Source organism: Hyperolius riggenbachi, chromosome 2 (genome assembly GCF_040937935.1).
Source record: "Hyperolius riggenbachi isolate aHypRig1 chromosome 2, aHypRig1.pri, whole genome shotgun sequence".
NCBI lineage: Eukaryota > Metazoa > Chordata > Amphibia > Anura > Hyperoliidae > Hyperolius > Hyperolius riggenbachi.
Window position 1 is genome coordinate 499,794,210 of NC_090647.1, and position 27,497 is coordinate 499,821,706.

The 27,497-nt window shown below is 43.7% G+C and overlaps 1 protein-coding gene across 1 annotated transcript in view; it reads left to right on the plus strand.

The window, feature by feature from the left end:
* Positions 1 to 4,679: 4,679 nt before the first annotated feature.
* The window catches only part of MORC3 (MORC family CW-type zinc finger 3), a 100,837-nt gene continuing 78,019 nt past the window's right edge, over positions 4,680 to 27,497 (plus strand). Inside the window, exon 1 of the mRNA XM_068270462.1 lies at positions 4,680 to 4,766. Coding sequence (XP_068126563.1) covers positions 4,728 to 4,766 — 39 coding nt within the window. The 5' untranslated portion in view covers positions 4,680 to 4,727. The remainder of the gene's footprint in view (positions 4,767 to 27,497) is intronic.

A 27,497-nucleotide genomic window follows, 5' to 3' on the forward strand; every position in this document is an offset into this window, starting at 1 on the left:
ATTTACCTTTGCTGGCTCCAGCGGGGGCGCTGTGGCTGCTTTCCTCTCCGAACTACACGGAAATACCCGATCTCAGTCGGGTCCGCTCTACTGCGCAGGCGCCGGAAACTTGCGCCTGCGCAGTAGAGCAGACCCGACGGCGATCTGGTATTTCCGTGTAGTTCGGAGCCGACAGCCGTCAGAGCGCCTGCGCAGGAGCCAGGAAGGTAAATATTACGTCACGGCTGCACGGAGGGCTGCAGCGAGACCCCCGTGGGACAGAGGATGGCGTGGGAAGCCTCATTAGGATCCGGAGGCTTCCCCCACCCGAGGTGAGTACCCCCCAGGGGATTTTTTGAGGTTACAGATCCTCTTTAAGCTGTGTTCCCACTTTAGCTGAGAAAAGGACCTTTTTTGTCCTTTCTCCACTAATAGTGTAAAACTGACAGTGAATAGCTCCTAATCCCGGGCTACAGCAGGACCACAGTGGGCTACAGCCCACGTGTCCCCCTGCCACTCCCTCCTCCTCCTCCCTTCCTCCCCCCTTCTCCCTCCCTCCTTTTGAAATTCTACAAACCTTTAAGCATGCTACTTTTTCTCTTGGATTGATCATAATGGTACATGCTAGGCTGGCTTCAGCATGTAGTGTGGTTGGTGGTATAGGGGTTAAGTCAGATACCTACCACACACTGAGACCTGGGTTCAATTCTCAGCCCAACCTGGGTTCAATTCCCAGCCACAGTATGTAAGCTGGCTTTTGAAATTCTACAAATCCTTAAGCATGCTACTTTTTCTCTTGGATTGATCATAATGGTACATGCTAGGCTGGCTTCAGCATGTAGTGTGGTTGGTGGTATAGGGGTTAAGTCAGATACCTACCACACACTGAGACCTGGGTTCAATTCCCAGCCCAGCCTGGGTTCAAATCCCAGCCACGGTATGTAAGCTGGCTTTTGAAATTCTACAAATCCTTAAGCATGCTACTTTTTCACTTGGATTGATCATAAAGGTACATGCTAGGCTGGCTTCAGCATGTAGTGTGGTTGGTGGTATAGGGGTTAAGTCAGATACCTACCACACACAGAGACCTGGGTTCAATTCCCAGCCACGGTATGTAAGATGGCTTTTGAAAATCTACAAATCCTTAAGCACGCTACTTTTTCTCTTGGATTCATCATAATGGTAATTGAAGTTGAAATTCTAGTTGAAATTCTACAATTCCCTGGAAGATGAGACCCTCCGGGAGGAAGGGAGGAGGGAGCGAGCAGGAAGGGCTACCATATAGGATAAATAAGGTCACTTTAGCGATTTTTTAAATTTTTCCGACGGAATCCGGAATTCCGCAGAATTTCGTAGAAATCCGGCAGAATTTTCAAAGCGACGGAATTTAACACTGACGGAATCCGTGATTTCCAGCGGAACGGAATTTGCTGGTTCCGATCATCCCTACCTGTGAGGTTTGAAAATGAAGGATCTGGCTACAGTAAAACAGAAACTTCCAGTTTTCTTCTGCCAGGCTATTCCAGCGCCGAGACATTATCCCCCCCCCCCCCAAATTAGCGGCTGCGCAACACAACGTCTGAGCAGTAGCACGGACCCACTTGGGAAAGACTGAGCATGATCAGGCCTGTGTTACTTTACAAGCCATCAACAGAGCTTGTCTGCAATCTTTCTGGGGATGCAGTGGCTTGAGTAGCCTGAACGGGGAAGTTTAATCCAGAGGCTTTCCTCTATTGATGTGAGTACCTATTTCAGGCACTTTTTTTCCCTAAAGGTACTCTTCAAGCAAGCGACCAGTGGAGTCAGAGCAATTTTGGGTACCTGGAGTCGGAGGTTTCATAAACTGAGGAATCGGATGATTTTTGTACCCTCTCCATAGCCCTGCAAGGGCTTTGGAGTTGGAGTCAGAGTAATTTTGGGTACCTGGAGTCGGAGGTTTCATGAAGTGAGGAGTCAGATGATTTTTGAACCGACTCCACAGCCCTGGAAGTGACCTGGGGGGGGAGGGGGGGAGTAGATACTCACCTATGGAGAGGGAAGGCTCTGGATCCTATAACCTTCCCGGTCCTCTCTCGTTGTCCTCATTCCAGCACTGGTTCCTGTTCAAATTGAATGCCTCATGTCCCTGAGTGCTTCCAAAGGTGGGTAGCTCCGTCCTGCGCATGTGCAAGCAAGCACAGTACTGAGTCGCCCATCTTCGGAAGCACTCAGGGACACTCGTGGTTCCGAGGATCGCCTAATGCGGGGGTGCCCAATGCGTCGATCTGCTGTGTAGATCGTGGTCGGATGCTTTGAAGGAGTATGTCACACACTGAAAGTGCAGCACCAGCGTACTATCAAATTATGCTGCTCTGCTGCCCTATGCAGAGCAGCGCGAGACCAGTCAGAGGCAGCGAAGAGAGGGGTGCGGTGAAGGGAGAGACAGCATCCATGGCCTCTCTGCCCCTTTAGCAGATCCCGCAGGCTTGGTGGGGAGGGGCAGCTGACATGTGACACAGGATGCGTGCAGCCACGAGCGCCAGACTAAAATGCCTGTAGAAGGTGAAGAGCTGCTAAAACTGGGGACAAATCTGTCTATTATTGCGGAGGGGGTTGCCAATACGGAGGCACAATCTGTCTGCGTGCTGGGGGGGCTTCCTAATACTGTGGACACATCTGTCTAATGGGGGGGGGGTTGCCAATAAGGGGGCACAATCTATCTATCTGTGCTGGGGAGGCTGCCTAATACTGGGGACACATGTCTATTGGTGAAGCGGGTTGCAAACGGGGGCACAATCTGCCTGCCTGTGCTAGGAGAGGGGGGGGGGGGGCTACCCAATACTAGAGAAACATCTGGGGAGGAAAGTTGCCAATATGGGGGCACAATCTGTCTGTGCTGGGGAGGGGGCTGCCGTAAAAGTGTGGGCACCCCTGCCCTAATGCTCGATACACACGGTGCGTTCCCACACTCGATTTCCCGCTCGATTCCTGACGATTAGTTTATTTCCAACATGTCCGATTTGCATTTCGATGGATCGTTAGGTCGATTCGCATGTAAAGTATGCCAAATCGACCTAACGATCCATCGAAATGCAAATTGGACATGTTGGAAATAAACGAATCGAGCGGGAAATCGAGTGCGGGAACGCACCGTGTGTATCCAGCATTAGGCATATTTGGCCACAGTTGGTCAATTATCTGCAACACAGGTGACAATGGTTGAATGAGGACATGGACTTAAAGGGGAACTAAAGAGAGAGGTATATGGAGGCTGCCATGTTTATTTCCTTTTAAGCAATACCAGTTGCCTGGCAGCTCTGCTGATCCTCTGCCTCTAATACTATTAGCCATAGCCCCTGAACCAAGCATGCAGCAGATCAGGTTTTTCAGACTAGATCTGACAAGACTAGCTGCATGCTTGTTTCTGGTGTTATTCAGATACTACTGCAGAGAAATAGACTAACAGGGCTGCCAGGCAACTGGTATTGATTAAAAGGAAATAAATATGGCAGCCTCCATATACCTCTTACTTTAGTTCCCCTTTAAAAGGCTCTACAGCAGGGGTATCAAACTCAAATACAAAGTGGGCCGTACACTGGAACCTAATCGTGGGCCAACCTCAATGTCTACTGGCCACCTTCCTCATTTATAAAGTTCCCAGGTGTCTAATGGCCCCTTTCCAACTCATATAGTTCCCTTGTGTCTAGCGGTCCTCCTTCCCCTATACAGTTCCCTGGTGTTTAGAGGGACCTCACCCTCACCTATACAGTCAGTGGCGTAGCTAAGGAGCTGTGGGCCCCGATGCAAGTTTTACATGGGGACCCCCAAACACTCTATACATAACAATTGATACGGCACACCAAAACCTGCCAAGGACAACCACAGTGTCAGAGATGCAAGAAGGGGATGGGGAACAGTTTGTTAATGATTACCAATATTCAAAGGATTTATAGAAGTGATTATTATGAGCACAGGACCAATAAAGAGGTAATACTGTAGTTGAGGAAAGGCCCTTCGGGGCCCCTCTGGCCCAAGGGCCCCGATGCGGTCGCTACCTCTGCACCCCCTATTGCTACGCCCCTGTATACAGTTCTTTAGTGTTTAGGGCTTTCCCCCTACCTCCCCATATGGCTTCCCTGGTGGTCTACAGTGGGCCAAACATAATGGAAAGTGGGTAAACCACTTGAGGGCCAAATTTAATGGCTTAGAGGGCCATATTTGGCCCCCGGGCCGAGTTTGACATGCATTCTGTTCAGGATCCAGTGCTTTCTATCTCAATAGCGGAGCATCTTGTTACCCCTGCCACTTCAGTATCACTTTAAATCTGCAGAGAGCCTATTCTTGCAGTTGCAGCCATTGATAGGTCAGGTGCCGCTTGCTCTGAGCACACATGTCACTCTCACACGTGCTCTGAAGTGGATTCTCTATAAGCAAGCAGTGAAGAGCTTGGCAGAAAGGATGCCGCTAAAAGAGCGAGAAGATAACGACTGCAGCTATCCGCCCCCCACCATGTTAGTGGTGCAAATAGCTACAATGAAACTTCTACGTCCCCTGAGGAGGACACTGCACGGAGCTTGCACACAGCCGACTAAGCTCACAGTCAGGCAGGCAGGCACAGTCACACTCTGCCAGACACACGCAGCGCAGCAGGAACAGTCACGTGACGCTAATCAAGCAGCCGGTGCCTCCCCCGCCCCCTGGAAAGCTCCGCCCCGGAAGACGGGCGTGCACAGTCGTCCTGCTGAGAGCTCGATGCGCCCGTACGCAAGATGGCGGCTGGAGGAACGGACGGGATTCGTCTCAGTGCGGTGAGCGGAAAGCGGGGGTGGAGGACCGGGGGACGCGGGGCACTGCTGGCGGCTGCTGACCGGGGGGACTGCCTGCCTGGTTGCTCCGCTGACTGTCTGTGTGATGATGTGCTGGTGATTGTGGCAGGTTGGCACTGGCTGCGATATACTGGTGCTCTGCCACTACCGGGGTGTCAGGTAGCGGACTGCCTCTCTCGGGACTGTGTGGAGCAGGCTGCTGCTGCTGGCGTTGGACGTGGTTTGCTGCTATCTTAGCACTGGATGTTGTATCTTGGCGCTGCTGGCGTTGGATATTGTATGCTGGCACTGCTGGGATTGGATGTCGTGCACTGTTGGCATTGGATGTGGTATCCTGGCACTGTTGGCATTGGATGTGATATCCTGGCACTGTTGACATTGGATGTGGTATCCTGGCACTGTTGGCATTGGATGTGGTATCCTGGCACTGTTGGCATTGGATGTGGTATCCTGGCACTGTTGGCATTGGATGTGGTATCCTGGCACTGTTGGCATTGGATGTGGCATGCTGGTATTGGATGTGGGATGTTGGCACTGCTGGCATTGGATATGGGATGCTGGCATTGGATGTGGGATGTTGGCGCTGCTGGCATTGGATGTGACATGTTAGCATTGGATGTAGTATCCAGGTACTGCTGGCATTGGATGTGGTATCCTGGTACTGCTGGCATTGGATGCAGAATACTGGCACTGCATGTGATATCTTGGCACTGCTGGCATTGGATATGGTATAACGGCACTGCATGTGGCAGCCAATCGTTGCTGGTTTTGGATGTGGCAGTCTAGTAGTGCTGGCATTAGATGTGTTATGCTGACATTGCCAGCACTTCTATGATAACCTAGAACGTCGCACTGGAACCTGGAGCTGTTGGTGCTAGATAAGGTTGCCAGCTTGGAAATTGTTTCTTGACACCGGTAGGAGTGAATATTGCTGCTTGGTATGTTTAGAGGTGGTGCCTACTTAAAGTCAGATATAATTGGTATCGGTTTCACTTCTGTGTTTTGTTTTGTTTGTTTTTGTTGAATGTTGAATTTTTTTTTTTTTTTTACTTTTCAACTTAATCTGAAATAAAACATGGAAAAACATTGACAATCGGTCTGCTTTGTGTATATCAACGATGTAAAAGAGCAAAGTGGTGGATAGAATACCTTTTTCATTGGGTGAAAAATGCTTGCCACTGAAGTGTAGCTTGCTTCCTCTTTCTGTGAATGCAACCATTGGGTAGGCCAATCATGTGTGACCATGTGACGCCCAAACAGGAAGTTTGATAGACTGCATTTTTCAGCATTCCCATATAACCATAGAAACGTGTCTAGATGAGGAGGTGGAACTTATAATTCAGAGACAGTAGGAGATGAGCAAGTGTAAAGTCGCATCGTAGCCTACTACAGTGAAGCAGTCTGTACAGTGCAGCATTCAGTCCCTAGACTTTTGCTTGCACAGCACCTGGTAAAACACTGCATGCTGCGTGTTACCCCACCATAAATCGCAACAGTATAAAAGCCCCATTGCAGTACCATTAAATTATGATGATATTTAAATCTAATTACATTGTGGTTTGTTTACATTATCTGCTGCGTCCTGACACAACAGATATAGTCTTAAAGGAGCCTCAGGTCTCAGTCCTGTAATGCCTGGTACACATGCAATTTTCCATTAGATAGATGTATGAAATTGATAATTATTGGCTGGTTTTCTCTGATTTTTGATCTTTTTTTTCTGATCACTTCTATTCAAAATTGATCAGAAAAACAGTCAATCTTGGACCTGTCGGAAATGATCGATTTGACCCATCTATCTGACGAGAAATTACATGGTGTGTATCGGACATAACAGGAAACTACTAATCAGAGATGTCCTAATCCTGTATGGATAGGTGCACAATGGCCCTGCAGCAAGTACAGCTACCCAATAGGTTTCTCAGTTTGAAATGTTAGGCTTCAAAGCGAATATGTATGATTTACATTTGAGTCCCATTGCATTTTGTATTTTGTTAATTTTGGGTTTAATTGGCTCTGTGATTATTGTTAGAAATGGTGAGATTGGTAATGGCTATAGTATATCAACATGAAGTGCGTTACATGTAACAGTTTGGCTTTGAGGGCGCTCAGGGTAATCTTAATTTGTGGTCTCAATCTGAAAAAAATCTAATGTTCAGGTATTTTTAAAAATTTGCTTGTTATTTTCAAATTTGGTTTCCATGTTAGTGACAGGACTAATAACATTTATATCAAGCTTTTCACCTGGCGGACTCAAAGCACCAGAGCTGCAGCCACTAGGGCGCACGCTCTATAGGCAGTAGCGGTGTTAGGGAGTCTTGCTCAAGGTCTCCTACTGAATAGGTGCTGGCTTACTGAACAGGAAGAGTCAAGATTCAAACCCTGGTCTCCTATGTCCGAAGCAGAGCCCACTGTCCAGCCGCGTCCAGCATTTCAGGACTGTGGGTGTTTTATGCAAATGATTCCTTTATGGCCGTGGCATACATCCAGAACTGCTGTTTTATGGCACAATTATTTTTTTACAAAGCCATATAATCCATTTTACAGACAGCTGCTTCAGGCAGTTTTGGCCTCACCAGTGCGAGATGTGGATATAAGCTCCTTTGAGTAGGATGTATGAGTGAGGTGTCACAGGGTGGCCAGCTCAATCACAGAGAGACAGGACTACCAGAAGGTTTTGTAATGGACCTAAAGGAACCCACAATCTAATGTATTAAACCAGAAGGTTTTTTCAAGTTTCTTCTCCATAAAGCAGTTTTCTCAGTAGGTGTTTTTGATTTTTTTTTGAGGCCCACTGCAACAAATCACATTGAAATACAATTTGGTACTCCAGGTTACTACTCACAATTCCCATCCTTTTTATTATCCTATTGCCTTGTAAAATGTATAAAGTACAGGTGTGCTTTTAAAGCGGACCTGAACTTAGGACTTACTCTCTGCTCTAAAAGATAAGCAACAGTATAATAACCTTACAAGAAAAACCTACCTTGCTTACAGAACTCCTGCAATAAATCTGTGGTGTTTACTTCCTGCTTTCGTGGAAGCATACAAAGAGTTAATATCTTGCGTTTACATATTAGCTGTGTCTGCCCAGAATGCAGAATTTCTGTGCTGACACAGTTGAGAGATCATATTACACTTGTGATTACTTGAAGATGAGGGGAACAGTGAATTCCTGTTGCAATACAGGTGTTGCTTTTTTTTTTTTTTCCTGTGGACTTTTGGGTCTCATTTTAGGAGCACTATGAAAGCTGTTGGTTCTGGTTCTCCACAAAGCATTTGGGCGCTTCTTGGACAGCTGTGGTTGGCAGGATGGCACCTAGAGCTACAGTTGAGGCTGCGTTTTAGTACTTTAAGCCTGGCATTGGCGTGGCAGAGATTAGCTGTGCCTGCATATTGACATTTGGCGTATGTGTTTGTACAAGCTCAGTCAAGTAGAACTCTACTCATTTGTTTTTGTTTTATTTTATAGAATTGTTGAAATATTGGTTTGGCTTTATTTTTTTCTGTCACACATTTGTTCTAAAATCTCATCCTGGTAAGTAATTTTTTCAGTTGTCCTGAAACTTTGAATTGTCCTTTTGCATCCTAGGAACAGATAGTGGGACATCTCCCCATTGCCCCATTGGTAACACTAATTAGTAGACTGATTTGAGAAAGTTTATCAATTGACACAGCTGTAATTTTGAGATGATGGTAATGGGGGGGGGGGGGGTTAGTCAAGGGGATTGAAGGTAGCATAGCTTTATGCCGAATTGATCGGTAAAACACTCTGAATCCTGGAAAAGCTAATGTGTTTATATGGGGTAGTTTTTCGCAAACGCAGGTCCTGCAGCATTTTGGAGGCGAAACTGAAAGATCTCTTTAAAAAATTGCTAAACAGAGCGTTTTTTTTTCCAGATATTTCCCAAACGCTGTTCACTTCCAGGTGAAAGTGTGCTTTGTTTTGGCGCAAGAACTACAAAATCGCTAAACGCAAACGTTCCAAAATCAAAGGGCATAATTAGTAAATTGCTAGGCACATACCAGGAAACCATTTCAGAATTATTCATCTTGACAGCAGTAGATACCGGCATCTCATACATTTTAGATTTCTAATCTAGGGGCAAGGTAAAATTTTACAATGGACAAATATAGACTAATTTAGGAATGTTGAAAAAAATAGGTAATTTCATTATGCTATAAATGGAATTTGTTCAAGTTGCATTTTGCAGCTGTGGCCTGTTCTTCTCTCCTGCGTTTGGAACCCATCACTGATTGTTTTGAAGTCAGTGGATGGCTTCCCGGATGAGACACAGTTCTATGATTGCAAGCGGGAGCGTACGCCAAACCTACAGGCATTCATAGATATGGAACATCGGCTGACCATCTGCTTCTCCAACATACTGCTGGCCATCATTTGGTGGCTGAATCCAGTGTGTCAGTGGACAATGTTCTGCAGCATCTCTGAGCCAGTCTGCAGACAGCAATAAGGCCTGTGGTTTGTTTTGCAGTATATAAACAATTATACTGCAGGGTAATTTGCTTTAACACCACAAGAGATCCTTTGATAGAAAACAGTTTTATTCTAGACCTCAAGCAGAAATGTGTAACACAAATACAGTATGCCAATTTGTGTATTTAAAATCTACTGTGAAAATGTGTTTGGAGAGGAAGCTTTATACACAGTGAAGGTCTTGTGTGGAGGAAATGCATTGTGAAATAACAGCAGCTAAGGTGGAGGACTGTCCTCATTGAAGTGTAAATTACCTCTCCGCCACAGACAGGCTGGCAGATGTGCTTTCATTTTCGTTTCCAAGTCCTGTGGCTTATGATGCTATGAATGCAAAGCGATCTATTATTTATTTATGAGTCATCAAGGCGGTCCTGCGGAGGACATTCTTATTGGATCATGATTTGTCTGTGCGTTCTCTGTTTACATCTGTGATCTGACTGTTCATTTGCAGCCAGTGGAGTCAGCAGTGAGCAATTATTATGCCAGATGACAGCCGACTCCTGCTTTCAGTATTGTATTTTGACGGCTGCAGAAAAGGGGAAAAAATGTAAACAGATTTTTTTTTCCTCATGCACATGGCACGTTTGAACCTGCTGTGCTTTATTAATAAGGCTTCGCAGAACAGCGGCGATGGGCAGAAGCTCAGTAAATCCAGTCTTATGTTATTATTGTGGCCAGATCAGGGGAGGGTGTAGAGACTGGGGTTTCCATGGAGCTGTGCGGCATTTGGAGCAAGCACCATAGCTATCCTTTGTCTTCTGCACCTACAATATTTGGGTATATATGCCATATGTTTCATTTTTTTTTTTCCCCCAACAGATTTAAAAAATGGAGTAAAGTTCACCTCATAAGATCTAATAATAGATGAATAAATAAAGATACATTTAATAAGATGTTTGATTTCAATAAAGAAGAAAAATCTATCAAATGCCAGGATTCTCTGTTGATTTTGTTTTATAGAAATCTTGATCGGAGAAGCTCACTCTTTTGTTTGAGTACCAAGCAATTAATGGACTCATCGTTTTGTCGTGCATTGAGTGATGCGTAGCTGGCAGTGGTAGCGTTCCAGTTCTTGTATTTTGATTAACTACTGAATTCGAATTGAATATTTTGTGTTCCGACTGCAAAGCAATCAGTGTTGGAGAGATTTTGATTGTTTACCTGATCTGCTACAATTTAAGCCAATTGGGTTTGTGTCCAGGACAGTGATGTACCAGTTGTTTTTTTTTCTATTTTTCAACCAAACTACATTATGTAACAGAATAGTGTATGGTTACCTTAATGTTTCTATTTATGCTGTATAGTGCCAACATCTACTATAGCGCTGTACATAGTACAGAGAGTGGGGAGCATAAGGCTCATACACACATGCAAGTTTTCTGCACGCCCCTCCATGATGCTGCTGTAGCTGGACATTCCTGTGACAGCCAGATTATCTTGACCAGCCCTGCTGAATGCTGCCCAGGAATCGGGAACCACCACAGAAAAACACTGCTGCACATTTAAGCTGGAACACCTTGGCCAGCACAGCCAGATGTCAGCAATTGGGATCCTTAGCAGCGTCAACCATCACCACAGGTTTCTTTCACGAAGAACTGCGTCATCACTGCTGAACCTTCGCCTTCTCCTTACCCCCCCCCCCTTCCCCACCCCACCCCATGTCTCCTTAGTGATGACAGATGACTGCCAAGTGTGACTGGTGGCGCCATAGCATGGCAGCCACGGCTTTTGACATTCGGACATTGACCTCAATACACTAAGCTTTATCACACACGTTATCAAACGTTTGATAATTTACCCCATGGGTAAAATCTAATTTTGAATTCAGGAAGGTGTTATATATTGAATGTTTTATCGCTAAAACGTTCACTAAGTCTATAACACCTTAGTGAATCCAAAATAAGATTCTACCAATGAGGTAAATTATTAAACGTTTGATAAAGCTTAGTGAATTGAGACCATTACCCCCCCCCCCCCCCCCTATCCTTCCAGAACTTGTATGAGCCAAGACCAATTCTGGGTACAACCCCCCACCCCCCCCCCTTCCTACTTGGGGAAATAAATGATTCTTGTATATATGTTAAAGAGAATCTGTATTGTTAAAATCGCACAAAAGTAAACATACCAGTGCGTTAGGGGACATCTCCTATTACCCTCTGACACAATTTCGCCGCTCCTCGCCGCATTAAAAGTGGTTAAAAACAGTTTTAAAAAGTTTGTTTATAAACAAACAAAATGGCCACCAAAACAGGAAGTAGGTTGATTTACAGTATGTCCACACATACAAAATACATTCATACACAAGCAGGCTGTATACAGCCTTCCTTTTGAATCTCAAGAGATTATTTGTGTGTTTCTTTCCCCCTGTTCTCATGCACTGAAGTTTCAGGCTGCTTGTTTCTTCCTGCAAACAGCTTTGCCCTTGTCTGTAATTCCTCACTATGTGAATGCCCAGCCAGCTCAGAGGACGATTTATCCAGCTTGTAAAAGATAAGAGAGAAGAGAGAAGCTGCTCTAATCCTAAATAACACACAGGCAGTGTGCATACAGGGGCCTGGAAGGGGGAGTTCATAGCAGAACCACAACACTGAAGAACTTGGCAGCCTTCCAGACACAGGCTGACAAGTCTGACAAGAGAGAGACAAGTTGATTTATTACAGAGATGGTGATAGTAGAACGTGCTGCAGTAAGCCAGAACACATTAGAATAGCTTTTTGAACTTGTAGGATGATAAAAAACAGGATGCAATTTTTGTTACGGAGTCTCTTTAAAGGTTGCCTGATCTGGCAAGCAATGTCTTATTTTTCAATTGGCAATAGATCTGAGAATAGCAATCCAGCTGCTGCCTTGCCTTATTAGATGTATTGCCAGATTTCATTAGAAATCTGCATGTAACTCTATTAATCTGCTGCCAGTACTAGTGTCATGCTACTACTATGCAGTTATGCAGCTGTGCACCCTTTGCTTCTTCTCCAGCTACATAAAGTTATACCTAGTCGTCAGGCTTTGGATGAAGGCCTCTGGCACACTGGAGGCTGAGGGTGGTAAATTCTCAGCAGGACGCTTGCTATTGCTCGGCACAGGTGGTGGAGAGACGGCCCTCATATTAAGTCACAGTTGAGCACAGTCATGCTGTTCGGTTGAATTAGAATTGCAGCCGAAAGGCACCCATGACCAGCAGCTGGGAGGCTGAAATGCCTGACGAACGTGCAGTTCAGCTGTCTGAAACGGGCGTTACGGTCTTAACAGCAGCATTTTATATCTATAGAGAGAAAGTGCCCTAATCCACTTGTTTATGGGGACAATAAACCATTTCTTGCGATAACTTAAATCTGGTCTAATAATCTCATCTGAGGAAAATATTGTACTGTTAATGGGCAGCCTTAGTTCCTGCTCAGCGTTTAAGGGGCTGAGGGCACTGCTGATCGGATTTCTATGTCTAATAGGCAGTCTTCACATTTGTCCCTGCGATTTCTGGACGCATTTTTCCGCATTGCGATAATGCGCAAATTTTCGAATTGCAATTTTTCAAACATACCACTAAAGTTAACTTGAAATTGACTTGCGTTGCAAATGTCCGGTGGGGGAATAAAAAGCACACTTGCAGGCTTGATTTGTTTTTTTTTTTTTTTTTCTCCTCTGTAGAAAATGTGCACAGCGCAAGTCACATGCAATGCCATTGACTTGCATTTGATGTTCAAGGAATGTGAATTTGCATGTGAATTCCAAATAGGCTTTAAAGTAAACCCGAGATGCTAAAAAAAAAAGCACAGCTGGGGCTTCATCCAGCCCCCTTCAGGCTGATTGGTCCCTCGCCGTCCTCCTCCGCTGCTAGGATCTTCCGCTAGGTGGCCTGGTAACTTCTCCAGTCGGTGCAGTCCGGCGTTACCCAGGATATCCACTCTGAACCTACAGGAACCCACCCACGGATCCCCCCAGCTGGTGCCTCTGACAAATCAAAAATAAAAATAATTTTTGTTTACTAGTATAAAACCATATGAACAGGTTAGCTGATTTCCAGCATCTACATATAAGGGTGAACTATAATTCCAAGCATGTACAGTAGTACATGCCAGTACTTGTAGCTCTGCAGTGTGCTGTAGAATTCAGGCTTTGTACGAGGGTTGGTCTGATTGCTGTTGGTTATTTGACAAGCTGCCCAGGGCAATCGGTAATTGAAATTGGCATAGAGAGCGGTGATTGCTGCAGCTCCCTTCTACATTCACATTCACTCACCATAGACTGCTGGACTCTGTGATTGCACTTCTGACCTGACAGACTCGGGCTCCAGCTCAAGTGTGGGTGCGCCCCCCCTCCTCTAATTCCTCCTGTGTAGCAGGCAAACATTAACCCTCCACAGCTACCTGGCCATTCTACTGTGTGTTTTCTACCTGACATACAATATGACTCCTTAAAAAGGATCCAAGCAGGTTTTTCTTCTGCAGTCTATCCTGGTTAACAGTGGGAACTGCCCAATCCCCCCCCCCCCCCCATCATCCTCCCTCTCCTTCTCTCTGGCCTTATTTATCCAGGGGAAGGTGTGAAGGCAATCAAGTGTGACTCTCTCCACTGTTTGAAGCATAGTGACTACCAACCCAGCAAGGTAAGAGTGGGGTGTAAAGTTTTACCCACCCAGTTATATCTGGAAGATGAGAAAAGGGCTGTTTGTTTATGATCAACAGACACACGCTTAATGTTGTTACAAAATCCATATTTTGGCAGAACAAAACCAGCATGTTGTGTATCAGCACAAAATTAGGGCTGAATGCATCAAATATACAGTAGGATAAATATATGATCCGCTACGGCCTTTTGGATGCCTTATGCATTTTCCCTGGCTTATAGGTGTCGAGACCTACCCTAGGTACTTTGTATTTAAATTATTGGCATCTCATTATACTGCAGTATGTTTATACAATATTAGGTCTTTCTACCTTGATCATAGCAGGAATTGTGGAATAAGAGGAGATTGGCTTAGTCTGTGTCTTATCAAGGTTAACACAATTTTCCAACAATATGTACCCTGGGCTGTGTTTTTTGAGGGGATGTGAATGGTACTTTTCTTCCTTCTGGCTTTCCCTTTAAAGATTTGAGCTACATTTGAGGAGGCTAAACAGATAAGGAACTTGTCTTTACAGCACCGGACAGTGGACCATTTCACATCCTTTTCTGATGCTTTAGCTTTGCTCTGTTTAAGATGTTGGCTCTGCTTTCTGTTTAAGATCTGTTTGTTTTTCTTTAAGGAGAACTCTGTTTCCTAGTGGGTTTAGGATTTTAGTGGAGACTTCTGGAAATCTACTACTGCTCCTACCACCTGCTTTATGGAAATGTATTGCCATGTGTTCAATCTGTAATCTGTCTAAAATCGACCTGAAGTTTATTGCTTGATATTGTTGAGGTGGATAGGTCCATGGTAGATTCAAGACAAGACACAGAACATTTATATTGCACTTCTCTCCTTGATTCATTCAAAATAATCAAACATACCAGTTTGTGGAGTCAAAGTTGGAGTCTGAAGCAGTTTTAAGGTAGCTGGAGGCAGATTTGGCAAAACTTTGCTGACTGACTCCTGGTGTATTTAATTTGTAATGAAAATAATAAAATGTAAAGCTATGAATGGAATGACCTTCCCGTATTTTACAGATGGCAAGGGCTTCCCCCCCCTGTAAAAACAAAGCATAGTGTGTGGTTGTTTCAGTGGTTTAACATCCTGTGCTATTATACAACATGACATTTGTACATAATTTTAATCTCAATCATAGAAAAAAAATCTAATTAAATATGAGCTGTAACAATGCTGGATCGATGGTCGGAAGCAGGGCTGGGGAGTCGAAGAAATTTTGGGTACTTGGCGTCAGAGTTGGAGTTGGTGGTTTCATAAACTGACAGGGCTGTGGAGTCAGTCGAGGAGTCAGAGCAATTTTGGGTACCTGGAGTCGGAGTCAGTGGTTTCATAAACTGAGGAGTCAGATGATTTTTGTACTAAATCCACAACCCTGGTAAATAGACTAAGGAGTTGAGGAGTCTTGAGTCGGAGCTATTTTGGATACCTGGAGTCAGATAATTTTTGTACAAAATCCACAGCCCTGGTAAGTATTAGTCTAAGGAGTTGGACTCCGGAGTCAGAGCCATTTTGGTACCTGGAGTCGGTGTCATAAACTGAGGAGTTAAAGTCAGATGATTTTTGTATCGACTCCACAGCCCTTGGTCAGATTGAGGACTTGGAAAGCCCTCTGGAGGATCCATAGACTTTCCTCTGATGAGGAAAGTATCTTGATTTTAGGTCTCCGGATCTTACAAGTTTGCTTTTTATAGAGGAATTGGAGGTACCATAAACTGAGTAGTCAGAGTTGATAGACTTATGTATCCAGTCCACAGCCTTGTTTTATCCTTATTATAAAGTAACGTGCTTGCCATGGAATGTCTCCACAGCTAATGCTTCATCCTGACTTATCTATACTCCACAGTTCACGTCTGAACGGAAGAGATAACCAGTGAATTGCAATTTTTTTAGTACCTTGATTACATTTTGTTTTCAGTTTTTTATGCAGATTAAAGGGAATCTGAAGTGAAAATAAAGTTGAGATAATGTGTATGTGTAGTACAGCTAAGAAATAGAACATTAGTAGCACAGATATGATCATCAGATAGATTTCTGTCAGGTCGAATCTGACCGCAATCTGATGTGTGCCACACACTAGGAACAGATTTCCAATAGATTTTAAAATGAAATCTATTGGAAATCGATCTAAATGCGTTACTGGACCATTAGAACCAATGCAACTCTATGGGCCATCGATCTGCTGCCAGCAGCAGATCGACCTAGATTTTCCATCCTGTCAGATCAAATCTATCGAAATCGGCCGCAAATCGATGAATAGATTTTGGAACAATCCTATAGAATCGATCGATGGCTGAAATCGACCAGTGTATGGACCCCTTAAAGGGAACCAAGTAGCTTAAGTGGGAGATATAACAGTTTAACAGTGTGCTGACCAGGAAGCTGTTTTGGGGTAATGGCCATTTTCAAAATGGAGTACGGAGAATTCCATTGATCAGTGGACGAACAGGACGCAGGAGAGGAGAAAGAGATTGAGGAGTAGACTACACAGGAGGTAAGTATGACCTGTGTATGGTTATTTTGACTTTTTATTTTCAGATCAGGTTCTCTTTAATATAGTTTCCAGTACAGGAAAAGTTAAGAAACTTCAGTTGTTCATGCAAAAGAGCCTCTGTGAGCTCCTTATACATCAATGAAATAGTCAGAGACAGATTTAGATAAGATGTGTACTGCAGGGAAGTTGAAAGGGTCATTAGCTCTGCTTGGATTACTTTTAAAGAGAAACTCCGACCAAGAATTTAACTTTATCCCAATCAGTAGCTGATACCCCCTTTTACATGAGAAATATAATGATTTTCACAAACAGACCATCAGGGGGCGCTGTATGACTGATTTTGTGCTGAAACCCCTCCCACAAGAGGCTCTGGTACCGTACTCTGGGCAAACTGCCACAATGTAACAATGTTCACAGACAGGAAATGGCTGTTTAACTGTCTGCAAGGCCAGAACAGCTAGAAACAGGTACATAACCTGCCCACAGTAAAAATGTCACCATGTAATACATGTCAGAATGTGAATCTGGGAGAGGAAAGATTTTACAATGAGCAAACACTGACTAAATCATTTATACATAATTATGGTAAAAATGAAGCACTTTTTTTATTACATTATTTTCATTGGAGTTCCACTTTAAGGTGCGTACACGTACTACGGTCGCCAACGTCGGGTCTGTCAGACCCTCCCGCTGGGCAGACTTTCAGGCGACAGTAGCGCGTGTGTACGCACTGTTGGCGGACTGATAAGGCTGTTTCTGAGCAATGCGCGTTGGAAGAGGGGTAGTCTTATACGGCAAGCATATGCCAAACTCTATATTTTAACTGGAAAATTTGGGGGGTCGTCTTATGACGCCCAGTTATCTTATACGCCGGAATATACAATAAGCGAATTGGATACACTTTGGAAGGATCGTTTTGGTCAGCCCTCATAGTACAGATTTGTAAAAGTAATGTACAAGCTCTAAACAAGATGAAGGAACAGATAGATCTCTGTGGAAAATACAGACAGAAGTTATTGACATGTAGCTTCTTCTCAAAGCACTTAACCGAATGCCATGTGTCATCATGAGATAAATGTGTACATATTGTAGCAAGCCATCTTAAATCTTGCCTGTGTTCATTTTTTTTCTTCTTTGGTTTAAACCGACATTGTTAGCCAGAAAGTCAAATTCCATTTACCCACTGGTCTGTGTTTATTATGTAGTCTACCTGACCCTGCATTGCTAGCATTCTAATATAATCATAAATGTTTCTGCTGTAATAAACCTTATCTCAGTCAGACTGGCTCTATTTGATACATTGCTGAGAAGGAAGCTTGTTATCTTCCTTCCCACATTCCTGCTCCTCACTGATTGGCTGAGGGCAGTTCAGTGTGACAGGAGGCTGAGACCTCACCCCTCTGCAGAAGATACTGAAGTACGATCTACGCTGTGCTCACGTGTTCACAAAGCAAGCTTGATATGACAGTGCAGTTTCTGGGAGAAAAAAAGCGGTAGGGCCCGTTTTCACTGGCGAATGGGAACCAAAGGGACGCGATGCGGCTACACATCACTTCCTCTCCCATTTGCATTGGGAGGTGCGGCCGCTCCTGGGAAGAGATGGGATGTGGATGCAGCCATTTGAAAATTTGCAGCATGCTGCAAAATCTTGGATTGCACCGCTCCACATAAGCAGCACGCATCGGAAACTGTTCCATTTCCATGCATTGGTTTCAGTTCGGCCGTGGTGTGATGCAGTTATGTAGCGGCATTGCACTGCATGTGGTGGAAGCGGGCCCTAAGGGAGGAAATTACATCAAGATTAGCTTCAGAAGTAGTAAAGATGGAAAGATGCCTGAAACAGTTTTCACTTTATTTACTATATAAAATTCACTGAAATAAAAACGTGGACTGTACAACATATATGAAAGTAGAACAAGTACTTATCTACATATGTGTTTTATTTTCCTGGGATAGTATTGCTGTCCCTGCTGCTTAAAAAACAAAACAAACAAACCTTGGTGCTTCATGCATGCAATTGAGTCAGCCAAACAACTTGCAACATACAAATGTAGAGAACCTTGCCCTTGAAAGCTTACAATCTAAAGGAGTTGTATCACATTTGACACTCTTGAGGCCTGCTGCAGTAAAGTTAAGCTGGCCATACACTAGGCCGATTCCCCCGCTGATCGACAGCAGATTCGATCACTGGGATCGAATATGCTGTCACATCGTTCCCGCTACACGCTAAATTTCGATCTATGCAGTCGATCGCTCCGTGCAGAAAATTACCGTCGATCGTCCGCGGGTAGGGAGCGCGTCGTTAGCGGCGTTCGAGTGCCCGACGACCGACGCAATAGAGCCCGCATACATTACCTGCTCCGCCGGCGCGGCTGCCCCCGGTCACCACTGCTCCGTCTCCGCGCTGGTCTGGTCTCTGGGTCCGGCATGCTTCACTTCCTCCTGCCCGGCAGGAAGTTTAAACAGTAGAGGGCGCTCTACTGTTTAAACTTCCTGCCGGGCAGGAAGAAGTGAAGCATGCCGGAGACCAGACCAGCGCGGAGATGGAGCAGCGGTGACCGGGGGCAGTCGTGCCGGCGGAGCAGGTAATGTATGCGGGGGGGGGGGGGGGGAGCGGCGGCAGCACCACCGCCATAGATTGTGAACGGTTTCAGGCTGAAATCGGTTCACAATCTGTTTGCAGTAAAGGTAGCCATACGATCCCTCTCTGATCAGATTCGATCAGAGGGATCTATCTGTTGGTCGAATCTGATGGCAAATCGACCAGTGTATGGCTACCTTAACAGTGCAGCAGACCACTTCCTACTCGACAAATTCAAAACCATTAGTACAGTATCATAACCATTTATACTTACTACATAATGTGAAATGAGGGAAATATGGTTTTTTTTATTAACAATTTTTTCTTAATTTCCTAAATTCAGTTTTCACCTTTTCTCTGCTCTGTGTCCTCTCTTCCATAACCTTCTGAATGGCTGTTTTAGCTATCTTACTGAGAGCACCATGCTGGGGGTAAAGTAGTGAACATTGTCAGGAACCGGCTACGCGGCACGCCTGCAGATACGGTTTCCGACTGCGGGTTTGACCAAATCGAGAGGGGAAGCAGCCTTATTTGAGCTAACACAAGGCTGTGACCCGTCAGAACACTTCTCACTGCCACCACTAGCTGTTGCTAGACACTTCCACTCTGCTGTCGAGTGACCTGCACGCAGTCCGCGTTTCCATATCTGGGTCAGCTTTTGCGCTTTAGGCCAAATACGGGAACGCCACGCACACACTAGCAAGGCACAATCAGGCACTGAACTTGTAACTTGTAGCAGTTGGCTGATGGTGTAGTGGTTAAGGGCTCTGCCTCTGACACAGGAGACCAGGGTTCGAATCTCGGCTCTGCCTGTTCAGTAAGCCAGCACTAATTCAGTAGGAGACCTTTGGCAAGTCTCCCTTACACTGCTACTGCCAATAGAGCGCGCCCTAGTGGCTGCTGCTCTGCTCTGGCGCTTTGAGTCCGCAAGGAGAAAAGCGCAATATAAATGTTATTTGTCTTGTCTTGTAACGCAAGTTACACTGCAGACTCTTTCTAGGCTATGAGCGTTGGCTTAGTACAGCAGAATTAAACTTATTAAATAAATATTTAATATTCCAAAAAGTGGAACAGTGCAGACAAGAATATATACAAAAGATTTACAAAAGAAAGCAAAAATCACAACGATAAGTTACAAAGATACACAAGACAGTTTGCTTAAAATAAAATGGGAATAAACGTTACCAGCATATAGATCTAAGCGTTGTTGTGAGGAGAACGTGGTTCTGGTCAGACCAGGATAGTCCTAGCGTCTTGCTATCTCCAAAGAACTACGACTCTAAATCCTCCTAGCTAATGTTTTATAGCAACATTTGTGGCCCGGGGCCACTCAAATGTCCAGATCCAGGAATAATCCAATTTCCTCAGGTGTGACAGCACTTCCTTGCTGGCCAGAGTTCCTGTTAGCCTTTGAAGTTCCCAGACTCAGTTAGTCAGGATTGTATATTTGGTCAACAGGTAGCTGTTTACATGAATACAAAGTTCAAAGCAATGCAACACCTTTTCAGGATGCAGGACAAAAGTGGAGGTTGTTATCTAATTACCTCTTGCTGGGGCACAGGTTACAGGTGACAAACACTTCTGAGACAGTATGCCCTAGCAGATCAAAGGTAAGGACATGGCTGCTGTTAGCCTAATTCGCCATCTCCTAATTAGAGGCTAGGTAGACAGTTCCTAATTGAATGTCTAGGTTAATTTGCCTATCCAACGTAATTGATCTATTCAGTATTCAATGCAGACAATGGTAGCTTTTCCTGCTGGACACTGAATGCAGAGTTGATTTACATGTACATAAGGAACTCCATGAAACCAGCTGCCAGACTGGCATACATACACCTCTGAAAGATAAACAGCAGATAGAAAAGTGAAAAATATGGCTTCCACGAGATACAATATGGCTCCTCTGTTCTGCATATTACCGTACATATCATCATCACCACATAGATCCTCACAAGCATCTCACATGTTTAACCACAAGCTTAAATCTTTGTGAATTGACAATTATAAAGTATAAGTTGGTCATTTACCTCACAAGAGTTGGTGATTTACCTCACAAGAGTTGGTGATTTACCTCACAAGAGTTGGTCATTTACCTCACAAGAGTTGGTCATTTACCTCACAAGAGTTGGTCATTTACCTCACAAGAGTTGGTCATTTACCTCACAAGAGTTGGTCATTTACCTCACAAGAGTTGGTCATTTACCTCACAAGTTGGTCATTTCAGTTTTCCATGCAGTAACAGCCTTAAAATCAGCTGATTTCTGCTTTAAACACATGCAGCGCTGCTTGTGAATTGAAGACAATCGCCCAAAATGAGCTGCTGCAGCTAAAAACCCTGTTTTGATATTTTGATCACAGAAGCTGAAGTTACAAACTACAGGAATGCATTTCAGTGTCTGTGGGTAGAGCTACTGCCACTTACAGTAGAATCATGCATCATTCTGCTGTTCAGATTTCAAGGGGAATCTCACTGAATTGAATCTCACTGAGAAGGTTGCAGTCTGTAGTGCTGTATTTGACCTCCACCCACAGCAACAAGCTTTTTAACTGCCTTTTTAAGTGCCTACATGGATCTAGGAAACATTTTATGTCTGCAGTGGGATTTTGTGGGAGTGGCTTCTTAGGTTCAATGGCTGATGTATAAATTGAGGCACATTATGGATTATTACTGTTACCTTTCTCTACTTTGAGTTGAGCTTGAAGGGCATTTTCTGGGGATGCTGCATTTTGCACAGCAGTCTGCCTGAAATTTGACCTCCAGAGCTGTGCTAGAGGCAAAGCAGTGAGTCATTTGCAGGAGCTTTGTGATAAGGTTTCTGTGATAAGGCTTCTGTGAAATCTTGTCTGCAAACTGGAGATTGTTGCCATGGTTTGCAAGGAAAGGAGTCATTAATCTTTTTTTTTTTTTTTTTTTTTTTTTTTTTTTACACCCTCTCCTTTTTTGTGGTCACTTGCTGATATAAATCTGTGGCTGGCTGAAGAGTGAACAAGAGAGAATTTTTAAACTTATATCCAAACAAACATTCCATAATCGTTTTTATAAAATCCGGTCACGTTGGCTTCTAGAAACAATCGATCTGCTAGATTTGAAGCTAGACTCAGATGAGGCTGATCAGTGTGGGGATGAGGGAGGCACAAGGATCTGTCAGTTTGCCAGGAGTTGCACACGGTTTTGATGTTGGCATGATGTAGACTCCCTACAGTGCCTTCCAAGCCTCATCAGCCTCTCCTGTGTCTTCATTCCCTGTCACACAGCCAGTCAGGAGGGGTTTGTCACGCCACACGCAGCCCCCATGGCAATGGATTGCAGCAGCAACTGTGCTTTGAGTGGCTGGGCTGAGCTGATAGATGCCTGTGCTGCTCCAATTCTCCTTCCTCATCAATCAACCTCCACAGAGCCCAAAACAGTCTGTGCTGCTGAAAAGAGGCTTGTAACATTTTTTTAACCCTTTTTTCTCCTTAAAACTACTTACACATTGATGATGATTGTTGCCTGAAATGATCATTCCTGACAGTTTAGGAATGATCATTGTACAGACACGCCAGTCTGGTTTCCGTGGACCGTTCTGTTCCGTGGAGTGGGATGAATGAGCGTTGCATGCAATACAATAGTGGTGGCCAGGGATTTTCCAACGGACCAGGAGAAGAGGCATCGGAAGTCAAGGGACACCAGCACAAAAACTAAATTTTCTCTTAAAGATCATGAAAAAACATTCCAGTCAATATTCTCATTGGAGGTTCACTTGAGAAAATATGACTGACTTTCAGAAGTGCTGGTTTTAAAGAGAACCCGAGGTGGGTTTGAAGAATATTATCTGCATACAGAGGCTGGATCTGCCTATACAGCCCAGCCTCTGTTGCTATCCCAAACCCCCCTAAGGTCCCCCTGCACTCTGCAATCCCTCATAAATCACAGCCACGCTGCTGACAAACAGCTTGTCAGAGCTGGCTGTGTTTATCTCTATAGTGTCAGTCTGCTGGTCTCCCCGCCTCCTGCAGAACTCCAGTCCCCGCCTGCATCCCTTCCCTCCCTGCTGATTGGAGGGAAGGGACAGGGGCAGGGACCGGAGCTATGCAGGAGGCGGGGGAGCAGCCGAGACTGACACTACAGATGTAAACACAGCCTCACAGCATAGCTGTGATTTATGAGGGATTGCAGAGTGCAGGGGGACCTTAGTGGGGTTTGGGATAGCAACAGAGGCTGGGCTGTATAGGCATATCCAGCCTCTGTATGCAGATAACATTCTTTAAACACACCTCGGGTTCTCTTTAAGCCCTTTTATAAGAGTTAAGATCAGGCATACTAATTTGAGATCAGAATAGCTGAATTCTGATTTTGGGAACAGTTTACACTAGAGCGAATCTGCTTGCGTTTTCTGCATGCAGATTTGCATAGCCAATAATAGTCAATGGGCCTGTTTCCACTTGTCAGGAAATCTGTGCGGTGCATTGTGCAAAAAAATCTGCAGAGCAGAGCCATCAGAATTCACACACCACAAGGCTAGTGTGCGATTCGCATATAATGTATTTACTTACTATGTGAATTTTCCATGCGAATTTGCAATGCGAATACGTTTTCGTGTACGATCAATGTAAAAGCACACCTGCTCTGACATGGTTAAAATCGCATACTTACAAACAGATGTGAATTTTAACACGTCTTGTTAAAATTCGCATACAATGTCGTAAGAATTCTCATCCACATGCAAATTCGTTTATGCGTTTTCAGCAAAGAAATCGCACCACACTAGTACAAAAGGGGCCCCAAATGGACTTCTGACTTTCCTATCCGATTTGTTCTTTAACTACTTCACCACTGAGGGTCTTTCCCTTGTGGACCAGAGCAATTTTCACCTTTCAGCACTCCTTTTGATTCGCAATAACTTTATCACTACTAATCACAACAAAAAGATCTATACCTTGTTTTTTTCGCCACCAAGTAGGTTTTCTTTGTGTAGTACCTTTTTGATAAGAATTATTTTATGTGAAATGAATTTTAATAGGAATGGTAATAAAAAAGGAAAAATTCATTTTCTCAGTTTTCTGCCATTATTTTAAAATACTGTAATTTAAACCCACCTATTTTATTTGTCCATTTGTCCCGGTTATTACGTTTAAAATATTTCCCCTGTACAATGCGTGACGACAATATTTTATTTGGAAATAAAGGTATAGTTTTTCCCGTTTTGCGTCCATCGCTAATTACAAGTCCATATTTAAAAAACAAAACAAAACAGTAATATACTCTCACAATATGCATAATAAAAGTTCAATCCCTATGTTTTTGTTTTTAAATATGCAACTTTATATAACGTTGGAAGAGTGGGGGAGATGTATGTAGATGTAATTTTACTATTTGGCCAGAAGATGCCCCTCCACTATATTTTCTGTGCGTACTATTAGTACACAGACGGGAAATAATGCGTGGAAGTGTTACTTTCGCTTTATCAATGGCCACGGCATCTCATTGATGCCAGTGGTCACTGATCACTGGCACGTAGATAAATGAATGGGAACTATTCCCATGCACTGATCGGTGTACTAGAACACCACCACAGAGTGGGAGATGCGTGCGATACACATTTAAACCAGAAGATGAGTATCTACGTCCCTGGAACAGGAACAGTTTTCCCACAGGGCATAGATATACTGCCGTGAACGCGGCTAGTGGTTAATGACTGTGGTTTTTTTTTTCTTCAAATTGTTTTGGGGTAAAATAGTATAATTCTATTAAGGCTAAAATACCGAAGCATGTATAATTTGTACAGTAGTAATTTCAGCCTTATTTTAGCAGTTCAGCATGAATTGTAGGTGTTATCACAGTGAACTTTTTAAAAACAGTCTAAAATTATTACATGACAGCATTTTTTGGATGACTCAATTCTATTTTAACTTTCGTTTTACAATTTTTATTCAATGTAGTTTGTTTTACAAATATCAGTTAGCTTTACAAATCCCTTAATAGTTTTTTTTTACATTCCTCAAAAATTAAAAATGTCTGTTTTGCTATTAAATAATTGTCAATAATAGCAAAGCAAAATTTATAGTATGTAAATTCTGTACACAGGTTTTTAATTTTATTCTTAGTAAACCTTTCTCTCCCATTCAGTTACTGTTTTTTTTTTTTTTTTTTTTTTTTCTTATACCCTTATCTTTTGGCTTTTCCTTCTATATTCCCTTACACTTTTCCCCCTTCTATACCCTTATATTTTTTTCCTTACCTTCCATACTCTCTTCTGATCTGCATGCTCATTCCGGGCCAGTGACTTGAAGGGGAACTCCTTTATAAATAAAGTAATAAAAAGTGCTTCATTTTTACAATAATTATGTATAAATGATTCAGTTTTTGCCCATTGTAAAATTTTCCTCTCCCTGATTTACATTCTGACATTTATCACATGGTGACATTTTTACTGATGGCAGGTGATGTCACTGGAAAGAGATGCTGCTTGCTTTTTTGACAGTTTGAAACAGCTGTAAACAGCTTTTATTTCCCACAATGCAATGAGGTTCACAGACAGGAAACTGTCAGGACCACTGTGGGAGGGGTTTTACCGCAATATTGGCCATACAGACCCCCTGATGATCTGTTTGAGAAAAGGTAAAGATTTCTCATGGGGAAGGGGGAGTCAGCTACTGATTGGGATGAAGTTTAATTCTTGGTTGCCGTTTCTCTTTAAAGTATTAGAGCCATCAGCACAGAAGTTGGGCAACTGACGCCTCTTGCTTGCCTTTGTGTCTTTGAAGAACAGAGCAAGCTGCCTTCCTGAAAGCCCAGGAGGATGTCTGTACACTAATCAGAGTTAACTGTTACCCAGAACGATGACAAAATGTCATTTTATGTGACATATTTACAGTGTGCATGTAGCTTCAGGAGGGGGGTGGGAGTTTTAAAGTGGACCTGAACTTTTGCACAGGACACAAGGAAAACCTTACAGAAATGCACCCTGTATGTATTTAAAGAGTTTAGCCTGTGTAATTCCCTCTTATTTGTGTCTAATCACTAGTTGTCATTTGATCTCCCCCCCCCCCCCTCCTGTGTCACATGACTGCCTATGGCAGGTAAGCAGATAAGCCCATTTGAAAGTACAGACTGTAAGCAATACGTCTGTTTCCATGAATCAGGAAGTAGAAACCGTGCAGATTTATTTTAGGATTTGTATCAGGTGTAACAAAGAAATGTTTTTTTGGTTTAAAGGTTATTCTGCTGTTGTGAATCTATCTTTTAGAGCAGAGAGGAGTTCTGAGTTCAGGTCCGCTTTAATGACAAACCCAATTTAATTGGCGCACTCAGTCAGTTTATTGCAGCAGCCGTGGCCAAGAGCCTACACCGCTATTCCATTGCCTGCTCCTAATCTTCACTCTGTGACCCGGCACATCAGCCATGCAGCTCACGTCTGGTGCACAGGCACTGACAGCAGCATCTGCTATTAAGAGTCAGTTGATGGCTCCAGCTGTCAGGCGGATCCAGGCACATCCACTTGGAACCGCAGGCATCTGATGGCAACGCTCCTGCATCTCATTCTCTTTTCAGAGCCTAATGGCTGATAGTATTTGCTGCAAATTCTGGTTGTGCCAAGAAAGCTCTCTCGCCAAATTAGCTATACGTCTTGGCTGCAGAATACTGTATTTTTTGAAAAGATTTCCATAGAGAACTATTAGAGATACGCAGGAAATGCAGCCTCAAGGCTGCAGAATTTTTCAATTTTGGGGGTAAATTATATTTTAGCAATCATGGCATTCTCCTCCTATGAAAGATCTATAACCAAGAGTGGAATTTTGCATATATTATTACTGACCAGCAGCCCTTTTTTTCCCATACCAGTGTGTTTATACATAGCTTTTTTTCTGCAGTTTGTCCTGGTTTCTAATAACTATAGGAGCTGTCATTTCCCCCCTCCCCTCCATTCTGCCCTTATTTATCCAGGGGAAGGAGTAAACGTAATAAAGTGTGTGTTTGAATCACAGTGTCCTATCTCACCCCCTGCTGATAAAAGCTTTTTGTTTGCTCTTTGCTACTGCTCCACTAGTCCTTATCTGCCTGCTCTTTTTGTGGAGGGAAGGCTGCAGGCTATGGAAGTAGGGCAATAAAGACCTCTAACAAACATTTACAGTACATTTTAAAAACCGAAGGTAGGATTAATTTTCTTTAGTAATAATAGGATAGCCAGGCAACTCGTATTGCTTAAAAGGTAATAAGTATGGCAGCCTCCATATCACTCTCGATTCAGTTGTCCTGTAAGAATAATTCTGCAGCGTCAAAGAAGGGGAGAACAGTCTGCTCAGTTGTAGTAATGTGACACATGTATAGATATTGTGCTTGTGCAGTATAATCTTGTTCTAGTAAACGCTGATACAGTAAACCTCTGACTATAGTAATCTCAGTCTTTAGGTCCTGAAAATTCACCTCTATGAATGTGCGATGTATGAGCAATTCTGATAGGTTTGCTTGTTTTGTAAAGTTAATCTTCTCAGGACCATAAAAGTTGTGCCCAATCATTATTATAAAGCCATGTGGTCTT